The 17,837-nt window shown below is 36.5% G+C and overlaps 2 protein-coding genes across 17 annotated transcripts in view; one reads left to right on the forward strand and one right to left on the reverse strand.

The window, feature by feature from the left end:
* fmt (phosphatase 6 regulatory subunit 1-like protein fmt) overlaps positions 1-1,115 on the reverse strand; it is a 228,552-nt gene extending 227,437 nt beyond the window's left edge. For all 13 annotated transcript variants that reach the window (XM_068364570.1, XM_068364580.1, XM_068364575.1 and 10 more), the window contains exon 1: positions 853-1,115. The gene's annotated coding sequence lies outside the window, so the exon portion shown is untranslated. The remainder of the gene's footprint in view (positions 1-852) is intronic.
* Positions 1,116-12,618: 11,503 nt separating this feature from the next.
* The window catches only part of LOC137632568 (vam6/Vps39-like protein), a 91,670-nt gene continuing 86,451 nt past the window's right edge, over positions 12,619-17,837 (forward strand). For 2 of the 4 annotated variants that reach the window (XM_068364581.1, XM_068364582.1), the window contains exon 1: positions 12,619-12,818. In XM_068364581.1, the coding sequence (XP_068220682.1) occupies positions 12,746-12,818 (73 nt within the window). In that variant the 5' untranslated portion in view covers positions 12,619-12,745. The remainder of the gene's footprint in view (positions 12,819-17,837) is intronic. The other 2 variants (XM_068364583.1, XM_068364584.1) reach the window with 1 other exon arrangement.

A 17,837-nucleotide genomic window follows, 5' to 3' on the forward strand; every position in this document is an offset into this window, starting at 1 on the left:
AATTCACTACAATGAAACCAAAAAATGCATGCGCAATAAGTCCCCTTCAGTCTCTCAAATGTAAACAATGGACTTTGAGTGAAAAAATATACTTCACATTTAAATTGACCGATACATAAGTTATGATGCCCCAGCCCCTATTAAACATAGAGATAAACAACAAACTAGCCAGCAATTGCCCATTTCTTATAGCGAATTTCATTTTCACTAGCAATTAAACTATTATATATTAACAATTTAAAGTATATATCTACCAAAGATGCTAGTCCTACATTAGGTTAGGTCATGTATTTGACTAGAAATCAAAGTATCATATATTTGCCCTGAACACCTATGCCACAATATATGTTTACATATATTATGATTTCATGTTAATAAATATCTTAACAGAGTCCACTTGTCCTTTTTCAGTTTTTGTCATTGATTGACATTCTCTGGGAAGACTGGGTGGGACTGTCATAGCCATAATTAGCCTATCTTACTTGACAATTAGCTACCAAATCGATTCCACCACTTATATAATTCGTATTTAACAATAAATGATTAACGAAATACTTAAATAGTGACTGCCCGCTAGTCTTAGATCACTCTTGGAAAAGCTAGACTCAAGTCTAGCCTAGACAATCAATGACAGGTACTTAGCCTAACACCGTCCAACAGTGGCCGTAGCCTACGATAGCCAACACCAAGGCTTGGTTAACTACGGTCTTTTACTTACAAATATTAAAACTACTGACGTCATAGTGCATGGCAACACCACATGAACAACAAATAGGAGTCTTCTGCAACATGAAAACTAAACATGGAATTTGGATTAATCATCTTGGATACAGATAAGTACGTTTAGCTTACCTCGAAGTGTCACCGTAGGTCATAATCACTTGCCAAAGGCAGTTCCCAACACGATCAATTTCTCTCTTCTTGGGAAATCAAACTGCAATTATTGATTGAACAATCGGAGGCATATTATGTCTCACACTAAGGTTCACTACGGCAACACCCAGATACTTTCGACAAGGGAATTTATCTCAAAACAAACAGATTCTTCAGCAGAAATGCAAAATGGCGTAGCACAATAGGACGTCGTTCCAGCACTTGCTTGATTGTAATCAGGTGTTGTTCTTTCTTGGACAAAATCAGTTTTTACCAGAGTGCTTCAATATTTTTAAATTATGTTAACATAAACCTGATTAATTTGTATCTAATATTTTAATAATTATCTCTATTAATATTTTTCATACTCATTTTGAATTATATATCCCCCTTAATTATTCTTTTGGCTTCAATCTTCAATAGTTAGTGTAATAAACGTATCTTTTTATCAGTTGAATTTCTTGCTTGAGACTTGGTGGTACCCGGAAAAATCAAAAAAGGACTGTCATCATCGTTTTATAGAATTCGTCTTTAATAACCTATCATTTATCAATGTAGTAAAATGATTTGGTAACAAATTGAATATCCCATTAGTCTGCCTGTCAAAAAATAGCTTTAAATACGCTCTAGTAGCAAAATATGGTTTTCATATCCTTATAACTACCATTTGCGATTAATTTTCTTTCGTATCCGTTAAAATGCGAAAGAAAATCAAGATATTCTTAAAAACAAGATATCCGAGAAGATACCAAGAGGGTTGGATACAAACCTGGTATCAAAATTGAGCCATTTCTGTTACATGTAATTTTCTAACTTGGTATAGAGTTGCACATTAAATTTGGTCTATATTATTATTATTATTATTATTATTATTATTATTACTATTATTATTACTGCATAGAATACAATAATAATAATAATAATAATAATAATAATAATAATAATAATAATAATAATAATAATAATAATAATAATAATAATAATAAGGCTGAATTATTCGGAAATATAAGGCGTGTAATGACTTAATTAATAATTACTCATCCAAAAGTAAAAAAGTAGAGCGAGATCAAATAGTGTGAAATCACTCTAATGCGACTTTACTTACAGCGCCCCCACCCCCCACATCATATTAGCCTTATGCTTTGCCTGAACACCAATGACGTCATTTTCCAACTGTTGTTTACAATATCATGACAATTACGACTGTCTCACATCTGTGTGTATTTTACTCGATAAGCAGGACTAATATAACGTTTTTATTTCACAGAGTATATGAGATGATTACTTGTATTATAACCTGTCGCATGATGAAGTGTTAAGAGTTGCTTGATTGTAAAAAAATATTCACTATTTTTGGTTGCAGGATTTAGATTAGCAACTTGGATCTCTACTTGATGTGCAATTATCACTTACAGAGATTTGCAGGCAATTACTATAAAAATGCTGTGATTAGCAATGTACTATCCAGATGTTACCAAATAACCAGAATTAAACAAAGAATTTCTGACCTTTTGAATGTTGTGCATTTCAGCGTTCTGCGACATAATAGTACCCAGATATTTAAAGGACTCTACTGTCTCAATTCTGATGCCTGCAAGATCTACATTTCCCTTTAATTGCGGTGTTCTCGCTACTTCCATGATTTTAGTTTTTCCTTCATTTATCTCTAGTCACACCTGGCAAGCCAATGTTTTGAACTGTGCTGTTAGGTTCTCCACCTCCCTGAGGTTGACCCTTATGATAGCTATGTCATCAGCATAGCCTAAGCAGTTGACCCTTACGTTATTAAAAGTGACATTTTTTAAACGACGATCAATCTCCCGTAAAACAAAATCGAGAATATATAACACAGTTATCAGACCAGTTTTGATATATGGATGCGAGACATGGTCTCTAACAAAAACAGAATGGGATTCTGAGAAGAATAGAGAGGCCCATCTATGACCAAGAAATAAATAGATGGAGAAGACGACATAATAGAGAAATAAGAAATATTACAAACCAACCAAATATATGGGATTTAATTAGATCAAGAAGACTCCAATGGGCAGGACATATGGGTCGTATGGATGAGGATAGAGCTCCAAAGAGGATATTCTTGGCTGAAGTTGCTGAAAGAAGACCTGTAGGACGGCCAAGAAAAGATTGGAGGAGGATGTAATAATCTCTGGGGGAAACCCAAATGAATGGATCCATCAGGCACAGGATAGAGAAGAGTGGAGAATCCTATCACGAGCGGTCATGGGTCAAAATGTGGTCTAAATATCACCGGAGTAAGTAAGTTGAATGCTGTGCATAAATAAATCTCTAGTTGCGAAGTACAAGAACACAAACAGATTTTCCTCAGGCAAAGTGTGGAACTAACATCTTATCATCAATATGTGATGGTGATTTTTTTTTCACAAAATTTAGGATTGCTTTGTTTTATATATATGTATATATATATATATATATATATATATATATATATATATATATATATATATATATATATATATATGTGTGTGTGTGTGTGTGTGTGTGTGTGTGTGTGTATATATATATATATATATATATGTATATATATATATATATATATATATATATATATATATACTGTATATATATATATATGTGTGTGTGTATGTGTGTATATATATATATATATATATATATATATATATATATATATATATATATATATATATATATATATTTATACTGTATATATATACATATATATATATATATATATATATATATATATATATATATATATATATATATATATAGTATACATATAATATATATATATATATAACCTTGCAAAACAAAGTTTTGAAAGAGACGTACATAACATAAATGTCGATAGTTTGTTTGGTGTATTTGGCATAACAAAAGCACGAAATCTTTGTATATAAAATACCACCCCTAATTATTGCCATATGATACTTATGGCGACTGTGAAGGCTTATGAATCCGGAAACTTCCCTCAAATGACAGGGTTCTCACATAAAACATAAGTTCAAAGACAAAGTTGATGATAATATTTACTCTGCATTCTTGCAAGATTACAATTGATGTGTAATCCTTAAAAATGTTGGATAACATAGCTATCAACAGGGTTTATCAATCATCTAAGCAAGCTTATTAATCCCCGATCCATTAGCTCCAGATACATAGTTAAAGCTTTGATAAATTAAGTATACTAGGCCTCGATGGAGGATTCTAGTTTTTAAGTAGCCTACTGTTACTAGGTGGATAATAACTATGACACAAGTGTCTAAAACATAAAGAATGAATGGCAGAGGCAAGTAATGGTAAAAATGCTCCAGCGGCAAGCAGGACAATGACCTAGATTACAGACTGACCATGTAACCTATACATATGATCAGCGCCAAAGCCTGTCTCCACCCAAGCTAGGGCCAGAGACGATCAGGAAAGAACTGTTGATGACTCAGCAGGTAGACCTATAGGCTCCCCTAAACCCTGCCCCATCTTTTGCTCACAAGGAGGTTGAGGTTGCAGACACTACAAGAAACTATCGAACTTGGGCGGGTTTCGAACCCGAGTCAGACGGAACAGCAGGCAGGGGTGTTTCTAATACGACGCCACAACCAATGTATTGTCTTATGCCTCTATTCCACTGTAGGAAGTCTTCGAAAAACTCACCTGGAGGAGTTTGACATGGTATCTTCAACTAATCTAGAAGAATTTAGGGCAAGAGGTCAGCTGTACATCCAAAACTTACTTTTGAGCACGCCCCTTGAGAAATGAATTAATGAAAATATTGATCATTATCATGAAAACAGCCATTCGTTTGGAATAATTCGTTCTTCGATCCTTGTCATAATTGTTTTCGATTAGATCATTCTTTAATTCTACTTAAATGTCTCTTGAGACAAGTTATTAAGCAAGTTGGGTCTCTTACATTCAAAACTCATTTTTTCTATCTTTGTTCCAGCTTGGTTTTATGTATCTTAATTGGCAATACTATATGTATTTATGCTTTCAGTGATATATATTTTTAGAAAGGTCATTTACACATTTAAAGCTATATTCTTCAAGCACATATTGCTCATATAAGTAACTAATAAAGCTCAACAAGATTTAGAGTGATTGTATCCAATGTGGAATTATTCATTATCGTTTCATGTGCATTATTTACTAGAAATTATATTGTTTCGTTGAACCCTTGTGTTTATTTTTTAGGATATAAGCTTCAATGTGCACTTATATGATAAGATTCAGAGCTCATGAAAACAGTCCGTAGAATTCCAGGGCAATATTAATGAACCCGATTTTTAATGAGTGACGCCGTCATTTTGAATATGGGTCTAGAAGGATAACAGCCTCACTTATCGGATCCATGATTATATTATTGAAGTCTATGAAAACGTTCCATTCCATTTTATGAACTTCCCATTGAATACTATGAAGACTGTTCTTTACACTTATACCAGGAGGTCTCTTTCAGATGCCCAAGGGATATAATAGCAACAGGTTAAAGGAATCAGATTAGCCTCCCTTCTTGGGATGCTCTTTCCCAACGTCTTAATTTGTTTCATCGAAGAAGAAGTCTTCATGAAAATGGACAACCACTATATCCACTGCTTGTGTTTTGACAATACTTTCATGAAGATCGAGGGCACAGAAAACATTAACACGGATTTAAAACCAAATCTGATCTATTTTATCGCCATTGATTGGATATTGGACCAGCTTCTCTTCCTAAATGGCGTTCTAAATGCTTGATATGAAAATATAGACAAGACAATCTATACGAAGACCACCAACAAGGGACATAAAAGCATCGTTAATAGAAGGTGAGGCTCAAGACCAATGCACAGAATTCTTCTTCTACTGTACCAACCAGATAATAAATAGATAATAAAACAGATAATAAAAAAATATAAAAGAAATTATCGCTACAGACATCCATCCTTCTTGTAGGATGATATAAATAGAGGTGATATGCATCATCAGTCATAGGAAACTTCCCATTTCCTACGCAAGAACAATGTCGCCTACCATATAATCCAAATATAGAGATCCAACCTGTCATAAAGTGAGCTGAGGAGTGTGAGGTTAATCATACATTATAGATGGGGATAATAAGGATGCATCTGTCAAAGAAGTTAACCAACCCCCTTTAAATTGGTCCATAGAATGTGCTATCATCGCAAGTATAATCCCATATCTCTAGAAAGGTATTAATAGCAGAAATATTGACTAGTGAAAGGCACCTTTACAATGCGAGTAACTAGTTATCATACCCTGTAAGAACTATGATCTCTAATACAGGATCTTTAAAATTGGAGTTTAAGAAAAGATTTAAAAAAAGCAAATCAGACAATGGCTAGGTTAAGTAAAATTTAGAAATCCAATTGCCTGAAATTACATATAAAATTCTGGCTACAAATCAGTTTAGTAAGATCGGTGATACTGTATGGACATGAGTCGTGGTATGACAATGAAACAATATCCAACATATTTTGTAGATTTAAGGACAAATCCCTCAGAAGAATATTGGGAGTTAAATGACAGGACAGGATTACAAATTAAACTATAAGAGAGATTACTCGAGTGCCATATATGGATGAGATCATAGCGAGGGGTAGATAGAGATGGTTTAGGCATGCTCTTTGCACTCCCCAAGAGAGATTAGTTCACTAAACTTTCAATAGGGGTCCGCAAGGCACCAGAAGTATGAAAACCCAGGCCTACATGGGGGAGACCTATGAAGTGTGAAGTAGGAGATGGTGAATGGAGAAGTATTGATTTAAAAGGTCAAGATAGAGACGACTGGCAACATCTAACCGATGACCTTTGCGTCAATAGGCGTAGGAGGAAATGAAGATGATGAGTTGGAACAATTTCTTCAATAATTAAACGTTCCACTTGGTTTTAAATTTTATTCAATACTTTTCTGGTTCCCCAGTTGGCTAACACACATTTTTCGTGTTGATTTTGTTTAAGCAAACACTGCATTTTTTTTATTCAGTCTTTGCTGATGATAGAACAAGGTTTGTTCATATAAGTCCATAAAAAAGAGTAATTTCACCGTCTTGAAGCAATAAGAATGTGTGGAATATGCACGATTAATTGAAAAGCAAAGGGAGGAAAAGAATAATACAGTAGATTTCGTGTTAGTGCACAGTAGATGACAGAGTATATAAATAATTGCAATGGGGGGAAGAGAAGGACCTTGAAATATATCGGATTTCAGCAAAATTCCAGATATTTATAAGTTTATGTGAGACAGTAAAAGGCGGAAATGTAGCCGTAAATATGATAAGAGGAATGGAACCTGATATAGAAGTGATAAGAGCATGATTATGAAAAAAAATGACGACGTATGGATTCATTTAAATACATGAAGTTAGAAGTGCATTGAAAATATGAAATTTTAAAAAAAAATGTTGTTTGCAGGTAAAGGAGGGTGAGGAGAGAAAATGAAGACGAAAGAAACAGTAAATATTTCCCGTGCAACTTTATGACAGATGAAAAATTCATGTATAGATAGGCTACCAATCACGATACACAGGAAAATGGGGGATAAAAAGCGGACAAGTAATGAAAATATTCCTATTTTTAATCTACCTCTAACTTCTTGTATTAAGGGCAAGATATTTTTTTTAACTAATTAAAAAAAGAAAAGTTCGTTCTAAAATCACTGATCTCCATTATTTCTGTCATATACTATTTCTGTCTTAAACATAAGAATTTAGCATACACTCCAACAAATTAATATTTGGGTCCTTCAAGTTACATACAACAGCTTGATTCCTAATTATCATTATTATTATCATTACTAGCCAAGCTACAACCCTAGTTGGAAAAGCAAAATGCAATAAGCCCAAGATTTCCAACAGGGAAAAATAGCCAAGTGAGGAAAGGAAACAAGGGAGTAAATAGACGATATAAAAAGTAATGAAAAATTAAAATAAAACATTTAAAAAAAAAACATTAACAATATTAAAACAGATCATTCATATATAACTATAAAAAGAATAATATCAGCCTGTTCAACATAAACACATTTGCTGCAATTTTGAACTTCTGAAGTTCTACTGATTCAAATACCAGATTAGGAAGATCATTCCACAACTTGATCACAGCTGGAATAAATCTTCTAGAATACTGTGTAGTATTGAGCCTCATGATGGAGAAGGCCTGACTATTAATATTAATTGCATGCCTGGTATTACGAACAGGATGGAACGGTCCAAGAAGATCTGAATGTAAAGGGTGGTCAGAATTATGAACATTTTTATGCAACATGCATAATGAACTAATTTAAAGACTTTCAGTATTTCATTCTACCATGTTTTGTGTAATGTTCCCATGTCTGATCTTTAGTTGCTGCCTCTCCACTTAATTTGTTAGACAAAACTTGCTGTCTATTAAATTTCTTACTCCCGATCTGGATAATAATCTCTATATCCCGTCGATTGGGTAGATCTTTGTGCATGTTGCTAAATTTCTTTCATAATTCTAACAATCCTCCTAATTCGGATACTTCTAACATTCTAACCGTCTTCATAGTATTCTAGAAGTTTTATTCCAGCTGTGAATCAGATTGTGGAACGATTTTCTTAATCTGACAATTCAATAGGTAGAACTACAGAAGTTCAAACTTTTTGCAAATAATTTTATGTTGAATATGCTAACACAAGTCTGTTTTCACAGTTTATATACGACATAATTATATAAACAATGACATTTGTAGTGGCATGCATTTCCAACTAGGGTTGTAGCTTAGCTAATAATAATAATAATAACAACTACAACAACAACAATAATAATAGTAATAATAATAATAATAATAATGCTGATAATAATAATAATAATAATCATAATAATAATACTGATGATAATAAAAATAATAATAATAATAATGCTGATAATAATAATAATAATGATAATAATAATAATAATAATAATAATAATAATAATAATAATAATAATAATAATAATAATAATAATAATAATAATAATAATAATAATAATAATAATAATAACAATAATCTATTCTTAAGGCCAAAAAAAAGAACATATATGTTTAAAATAATTCTATAGCAAATCCAACATCAAGGCAATGCGGAATATTGATGTAAATAAGTAGTTAGAGCAACTCAAATCTTCATGATTGGAGTGACTGGGTTAGTGCAAAAACTGATCTAAATCAAGGGAGTCTCATATTTATGTGGTTGTTTATATTATTTATGGATAAATGTGGGAAGGAAGATAAAAAATAGAGGTAAAACGAAAGTCGTAGGATAAGATAGATGAAAGAATATGGTATGAAGGCTAGTAGTTAATGTTTTGCTTAGGCTATTGCAGTAATTGTGGAGAGCCAAGAGAAAGTGCGAACACTAATGAAATATTTTCCTAGTATTTGAAAGAAGAAAAATTAGTCTAATTGTGAGCAGGAGTAACATGAGTATAGTGGAAACGAAAAAGATAGAGCGATGAACATTGATATGGATAGCTGGAGAATGGAAGTGATACATATGTAAATATATTTGAAAAATGTACATAACAAAAGGTTGAGATGAAATGAGTTACAGAATATGTGAAGCTTCGAAGGGAGTATTGTAAGCTCATGGGCTTGACAAGAGACTTGGAGCGTTTCTGAAAGCTGGGGTAGAAACGCTTACGGGTTATTTCGCCCCAATGCTATTTCGCTCCACTTTTCCCTAGATTATTTCAAGTCAGTTCCCCCCATTTTGTAAGTTAGTTCGCCCCATTCCGGAAAATCGGGGAAAAATCGGACAAGTCAGCTCACCCCATTTTGAAAAATAACTGAAGTTAGGTCGCCCTACTTTCATTTTGCAATTCATGTCGAATTATGAATTAGCATCTTATGAATTATCTTTTTCTTAGGAGTGTCTTTACAGAATTTCATCTATGATCATTTGTTCCACTTAATTATTCCGATTATTTGAATTAATCACGATTTCAAGATATGACTTATGTTTGTTTATTAGTATTGTTTTTTTTTATTGAAAGATGATGTCACTCGTTATTCAATCATATGAAACATATTGTAACATTTTGTAAATAAAGAATATGAAGTGTATAAATTGATTTTATTTACTTCCTTCCATTTTATTGAGAAAAAGAATATTACCTGAGGATTTGTGCCCACCTTTACGGTGGCGATTACATTACAGAAAATTTAAGAGAAGAAGGTAAGAGGAGGATTAAGGAAAATGACATGTAAAAGACTAAATTGTAATTTTTTTTTAAATGGGGATTAGGTAGTAACTTCGAGAGAAAGGTAAGAGGGTAGGATTATGATGGAAATGGTAAAGAAAAAGGGGCCAAAAATCGAAATGGAAATTAGAAATAGTGATGGTTGTCCAATACAAGAAATTATTCCAAAGAAAGACCATGGAGTATCCATGTTCTTCTTGTGGCCGTGAAGTGAGGGCACAGCAGCAAGCCTTCCTTTGTGATGAGTGCGACCTTTGGTGCCACAGAACCTGCGGCACCAACATCACACAAAAAGAATATAGGGCAATCACAAAAAATATCAAACAAGGTCACGATTTTGATTGGATTTGCCCTTCTTGCCAATCTAAGGTTAGTACGATATTTTATTTGCAAGTATGAAATATTTCTGAAAATGTCAAGGACCGGGCATAGCCCAGCCCTTTAGCTTAGTACTTGAATAAAATAAATGTGCTTATTTAATCATAAAATCCCTTTCCTTTTTTTTACATAAAATAATTTTTTTCAGCTTGTGGCCGTTGGTGTGGAACCTATCTATGTGTTGACTTTAGAAGAGGAAGAAAGAGACGAATATGAAGAGGAGTTGGAAGGAGCCGTTGGTTGTGAAACTATTGAAGTGCTGCCTATTGAAGAATATGATGAGGAGTTGGAAGGAGCCGTTGGTTGGGAAACTATTGAAGTGCTGCCTATTGAAGAATATGAAGAGGAAGAAGATATAGTTATATTTGGTGGCGAGGTTAGTATTATTTATGTTAATGCTGCTATAAAGTGTTTTCATCTTGATGCATAATTTTTTTATAATAATTTTTTTTTATTTTTTTTTATTTATTTTTTTTTGTTGTTTTTTTTCAGGTTGTGGATGACGAAGATGAAGTTCAGAATGAAGCCGAGTGCTCTGAAATTGTTTTGCCCCCCTTAGAAGTCCCCATTAATGTCCAAGAAATTTCTATCGATGAAGTGCCGCCAGAAGAAATCATCTACAAAAAAACAAATACTGGGCGAGATGGAGCTCTGCAAGTAGTGGACTCTCATGGGTATATAGAAAGTCATAATATGCTTATTTTTATGATATATTTATATATTATGATATATATATATATATATATATATATATATATATATATATATATATATATATATATATATATATATATATATATATATATATATATATTTTAATACTCATTTGGAATGGCTTTACCTTTCAGCTACACCTATAACAAAAAGAGGACCAAATAGATTGTTTGAGGTTCTTGGGGATGAAGCAAAAAATGTCGACTCCAGTCTCTCCCTATTGCGAGAGGGGAGGATTATGCGATGCCAACGCAACCAGTATAAGTAAGTTATTTTTTATAAGTTATTTTTCAAATTCAAATATATTCATAGATTTTTTTCTTATTCGTTGCAACAAGCATAAATGAAAAATCAGAAATAATTACTTTTTTTCTTCAAATTTCAGGAATGTCCATCGTAAGCTGTTCGCGGCCTGGGATGAATACGTACGTCACCAGGACTATACTTTGACCCAGGGACTCTCTCTCCTCCGTAGGGTGATGGGGCTCTACACTCCTATGGAGATGTGATGTGATTTTTTTTTATTATAGGCCTATTTTGCTATTTTAATTTGTCGAAATAAATTTACTCAAATCCTTTATTGTTTCAAGTAGCCCTTTTTCTAAGTTAAAAATGTCACCATATGATATCTAAGGTAATTTCTATGATGGGCTATCTACAATCAGTGTTAAAAAGTAAACATCACGGCCACACAGGAGCAGGTTGTAAGCAAGTGTTCAAAAAATTTGAATAGTTAGATCGCCCCATATTACCATGAAATGTTAAGTTCATTCGCCCCATATTGAAAAAAAAGCGTAAGTTAGTTCGCCCCAGTTTGATTTTGGAAAAAGTTAGTTCCCCCTAGTGGGGCGAAATTGAAATGGTGCGAAATAACTTGACACCGGTAGAAACATTCGAGGACCAACTTTCCTTTTAAGAAATGAATCGTAGATGGTAAATGTAGATGAAAGGAAAATGGCTGAAGCTGATAAAATTAACTGTTTGTGATACGTGAATCGAGAAGAACCTAAAAGGTTGAAAATATTAAGATACTGTATTTACAAACAGGAATAAAGCTGGCATAGGGTAATGTGATTTTTTAGAAAGTTTGGTAATATAGGAAGAAAATATTATTATTACTTGCTAAACTATAAACCTAGCTGTAAAAAGAATATATAATTCGGATAAGTTGTGAAGGAGGATGAGAGGAAGATCTCTCAAATGAAAGATAGATGGGTTGAAAGGGCTACGGGAAATAAAGAGCCCTGGTATCCGCAGCCAAAGTATAGGTTGATATTGCAATGTATTATGAATTGCTTATAATCTATTAACTGTAATAAAGTTGTTTTACTCAAATATACGCAAAATATAATCATGCAAAATTTGTCACGGAAACTAGTGTAAAATATAGTATTTATGCAAGGAACGCGCCCAACGACACTCCCTCTATGGAAGACCCGTTACAATGATCACGTGATCTTTAACCATCATCAGCTGACGAATGTAAACAAAACAAAAACGAAGAAAGACCTTAGGTAGCAGCTACGCAACCCTCTTCATTTTAACGTATTATGGTGTTATTTGTTTGTCTACAAGAGGAATGAATAATGCCTACAATGCTACGCCTATCTTGGAAAAGCTTCCCTTGCAGATTGAAGCTCTTACTGCGTATGGTAAGGATAAGGTTGGGGAATTTGTTTCTTGGCTTAGGCTACTGTAGTTTAGAGAACTGAATTTTGATGTAGCAAATGGACACACGTGGTGTTTAAGCTTAACAAAGGAAATAATAGTGGTGGTAAAATGTAAATTAAAAAGGTGGTAAAATTCCAGGGTATATGGAAAAGACAATAGGTCGCAAGCTGAAAACCAGGAAAAATATTCTAAATATGAGATTTTTGAGTAATATATGCATTTGTGTTGCAAGTTTAGTCATTGCTCTGTATAAGGTTGACTCTGTGCCACATTGCAGACCTTTTATGGGTGATGAGTGTAAGTTGTAAGTGAGGTTTTGCTATGGCTAAATGTGATATATACTGATATTTTCCCATGTTAAACTATAATTTTACTAATCAAGACTGGTATGTGTGTAGATCGTTGGGTCACCCTGCCTGCTGCTCGCATAGAAAACTTAAATCCTTCCTATCCCACTTTCGTCACCTACACTAATAAGTTTATGTACGAGTATGTTGGTCAGTGAACTATCTAATTGTTCATTTACTGCCTTTCTCCACCATGGCTTGCTTCGTTCATAATTAAACATTATTTCATTGTTCTTCTGTTCTGGCAAGGAGTAAATGTTGCGTTAAGCACGTTAGCCGAGTGGTCGAGTATTTTGGTGAACAAAAATAGCAAAATATTTTTAATAGAGGTAACTAGGGAGTTTCTGGGAATTTGTAGTCCACCATTTAAGGATATGCTGGTTGAACAGGAGTATTTTAGGTGTTACCTTTTATGTTTGATTTAGTAAAGTGGGATTGAAATTCAATTTTTCTGTGTCTGAACCAACCTGTGTCTAGCAATCTACAAATGCTCCCATGTTACTAGTTATAAATAATTAGAAATATGAAAAAAGGAATGTAGACATTCAAGGTCACTTATGTGCACTTTACCAAAGCTTTTATGCAACTTACACATTTTTTATTCCTTGCTATTAATGTTGGCGTATTTTTTTTCTAAGGGAGCTATTTTCATGTTATTTTGTAACCGATAATCTTTGTAACTTCATAAATAGTACCACTATATCCCAAATAGCAAAAATAATGTAAATTAAATTATGGAATAGTACAATGATCATTTCTGATGATAATAATTAGCTGAAACCCATACTATTTGAGTGATGTCAGGTCGACTACCATAATTGAAAAAGCAATAGTTTCCTGCCATATAGATTCATTAAGATGTCTGAAACACCTTTAAATACACATTGTATCAGTCTCATTTTATGTTATTGACGCTAACTTGTTAAATATTACAGTAGTAGGTTTTGGGAGTACAGTAGGTGGGTCATTTACTACAACTTATAAACTGAGTTTCTGTCAGAGCTTGTAATATAAAATGTTTAAGACACAAAATTCCTTGTAGAACAACAGGCCTTCCAGATGCATTGAAAGCTGGATTCTTCCTTCCCATTTTATTGAGTTCATAGCCGTCGTATTACAGACACCCTTACTTAATCAAGTGTATTTACGGGTATGAATGAGTGCTGAATTAACACTACTGTAAATGATAGCTTATTGGTCATTGCTCCGCCGTGGCACTCTTCCGTTATTATTTAACATCAATTGGCCCTCAGTAACATGGGTTACGTATATCTTCGCGATTCAGAGATCCATATAATATTTAAATAAAGTTTCAAGTGTTTGTGGTTAGAACTGCTGTGTGCAGCCCATCATTTTCACTTCTGTGCATCTGGCCATTGCTCTGTTTTCCTCTCTGCACAGCGCAATAATTAAAAACAAATACATGGCAACTTTGTAGCTAATGTAAGTAAATTATTCAATGATAAATAAACAATTTGCATAGAAATTATAATAATAAAAATGATTAAAAGAGGCTCACACTTACACTATGTTTAAGTAATATTTGATACGTGATACAGTATAAAATGCTGCTGAAAATGATAATTGGTCCGACACTACTACAAACCTTATGTTATTTATTAGGTATACTTGCAGCAAAGCTGAAACTAGCCATAAGACTTTTTAGCGAGGTATAAAGTACCCTACTGCTAGTTAGCTGGGGATGGTAGGCGGGGTAGCTGACCACCTAGCTCGCACACACACACTAGTGTTGTTTAGTCACTCTTTACATTTGGCTCGGTGAGAGTAGACGTCCGTCTCTCTCCTCCCCAAGTTTTTTTCTAGCCTTTGACTTACATTTTTTACCTTTTTTTATGATTTCTTGTATCCTTACGGTGTGTCTTCGTTGCTGCTTTCTCGCTGACATCGCTGCTCCCCCTTGGGGCCGTGAGTAGGGGCTGATTCCCCAAGGGGAATGCCCCTCCCACTTGTGGATTAGGTTGTTCTCCCAAATGTTTTCTTTGGCTAATTAATTTGATATTTCTTTATTCAGCTCTTCGAGGCTGCACTCCTCTGTTCCGGAGACAACAGCCATCAGAGATAGTGCACAGTCCTCAGTATGTTCTGTTCTCTCGGGTGACTCCTTTCCTGTCCGTGGGACAGGTTGTCCTCTCGAAGAAGTTTGCTTTTCATTCCTTTTTGTTTTCCTTAGTGTTAGCAACAACTTCTTTGCCTGTAGGCTAAGGCAGCTGACTTTGATTTACAGAGCGATCATTATTGTGGATTCTGCTGCCCTTGCTCTGTCACCGCCCTATTCTCCAACAGCTATGGCAGCTCATCAACAGCACGCTGACATTGACCTTTCCCTTATGAGGGTTCGTCCCTCGCGAGTGTGTTACAGTTTCTGCAACACTCTCTGTTTCTGGCCCTTCGTTCCTGACAACATGGCGTAGGATCAAGGGCAGTGGCAGACTGAGTTCCTTCGGGCATTTCAGTCGGGCGATCCCTTCGGGGTGACACCAGAAACGAGCTTTAGTCACGTTTCACAGGTAGTTTCATGCTAACCTTCAACTTGAACAATAGGGTTGATGGGAAGCAGAGAGCAGTGGCCGGAGGTCTGCTTCCAGGTGGTGGAATTTTCCCTTCCTAGGGAAAGTCTTTCTACCAGCCACTGTTTGGCAATCTTCCTGCTTGCGGGGAGAAATACTGACAGTGGCAACAGCGGTTGGTTGCCTTTTCCCATTCATGTGAGAGGTTTTCTTCATATGTTCGGTCTTCCCTTGGGGGGGGCCATTCGTGCCCACGGGTAACCCCTTCGAAGGAAACCAAGGAACAAGATCCAGCTTTGTTCTCAGGCTACACTCGATGTCAACCTTCAATTTGAGGTAGAGCTCATTGAGGGGAAGGAGAGAGTACCGCCTGGAGGTTTGCTTCTAGGTGTTGGAATTTTTGCTTCCGAGTGAAAGTCCTCACCAGCCACTGTTTGGCAATATTCCTGCTTGCGGGGAGGATTTCCGACAGCAGGAGCAGAGGTTGGTGGCCTTTTCCCGTTTGCGGGTAAGACTTCCTTCACCTGCTCGGTCTCCTCTTCTAGGGAAATTCTCCAGCGGGAATTGGATTCATCCATTCCTCTCTCTTCCTCTTCTGGAGCAAGCCTCCTCGCCCATTCCTGCTGCAGCTACACTGTCAGCTCATGATCGCCCACGATCATCCTTCAGCTCGCGACAGCTAACGTTCGCCATTAGCCAGCCTGTGATCGTCACTTTCCCCGTTGTTCGCCAGCTCATGATCATCACTCTCCATTCTCTAGCCTGTGATCGTCACATGTTCACCGGCTCTCAGTTCACCAGTCCCAGCTCACCGTTCGCCAACCGCTGCTTGCAGATCGCCTTTTACCAGCTCATCGATCGCCAGCTTGTCGCTTGCCTGCTCACTGTTCGCCAGTTTGCCGCTTGCTTACTCACTGTTCGTTGATCGCTGTTCGCCAATTCGTAGTTTGCCGTAAGCCAACTCGCCATTCGTTGATTACACCGTTTGCCGATCGCCGTTTCACCAGTTCACCGATCGCCATTCGCTAGCTTGGTGTTAGACGATCACTAGCTCATCGTTCGCAGATTGCCAAATTTCGCCTATTCGCTGATCGTCGTTCGCCAGCTTGCCGATGACCAGCTTGCCATTTGCCAAATAGCTGTTCGTCAACTTGCTAGTCACCAGATCTCCGGTTGACAGCTCACCGATCGTGCCGTTAGCTGATTGCTGGCCCACCGTTCACCAGCTCGTAGTTTGCCAGCCCGGGCTCACACGTCTAGGGTTGCCCACACGCCAGTGTACTACAGCGCGCTTGTGCTCTCCTGCGTGCCCACGATCTCCTGTGCGCCAGTGCCCTCCTGCACCCACGCGCCCACAATCTCCTACGCGCCAGTGCCCACCTGCGTGCCAACGCTCGCCTACGCGCCAGCACTCTCCTGCGCGCCCTTACTCTCCTACGCGCCAACGCTCTCCTAAGCGACAGCGCTCTCCCGCAAACCAGCACTTTCCTGCATGCTAGCTTGTGCACCATTCATCGCCCGCGTGCCATTATTCTCCGGTACACAAGAACACTGTAGGTGATACAGCAATCACATTGCAGCCCTCGCTTACGCACCAACTCTCACAGACGCGCTGGCGCTCTCCTGAACATTCGCGCTCATCTGCGTGCCAAATATCTCCCACGCATGCGTCACCATGTGCCCGCGCGACAACGCTCTCCCGCGTGCCAAAATTTTTCTGCGCGCGTGTCAAGACTCTCCTGCGTTTCTGCGCGCGCGCCAAGATTCTCCTGCGCGCCTATATTCTCCCGTGTGCAAGCACGCACACCAACAGGCATGGGCACAGGATCTACACCCCTCCCTGCAAACGCATTCCAGCACGCCCTGCGGGAGAAGGGAAACAAACACAAGCAGAGGGGTTCAGGATCCCTAAACTGCCTTCTAAGGTGGACCCACCTATTACAGTGACTCCTCGTAGGGAACCTTTGGTCCCTTTCCCTTCAGGGGATCTGTCTGATAGTGCATCCGTCAGTCAGCAGCCTTGGTTCAGTGCCTTAGTCAGAGCCGTAACACAGGCTTTCAAGCCAGTCCTGTCTGACTGCTCATCAGAGCAACCTATAGCTCTGGACTTAAGACACGGAACCAT

This window comes from Palaemon carinicauda, chromosome 41 (assembly GCF_036898095.1).
Source record: "Palaemon carinicauda isolate YSFRI2023 chromosome 41, ASM3689809v2, whole genome shotgun sequence".
Lineage (NCBI taxonomy): Eukaryota > Metazoa > Arthropoda > Malacostraca > Decapoda > Palaemonidae > Palaemon > Palaemon carinicauda.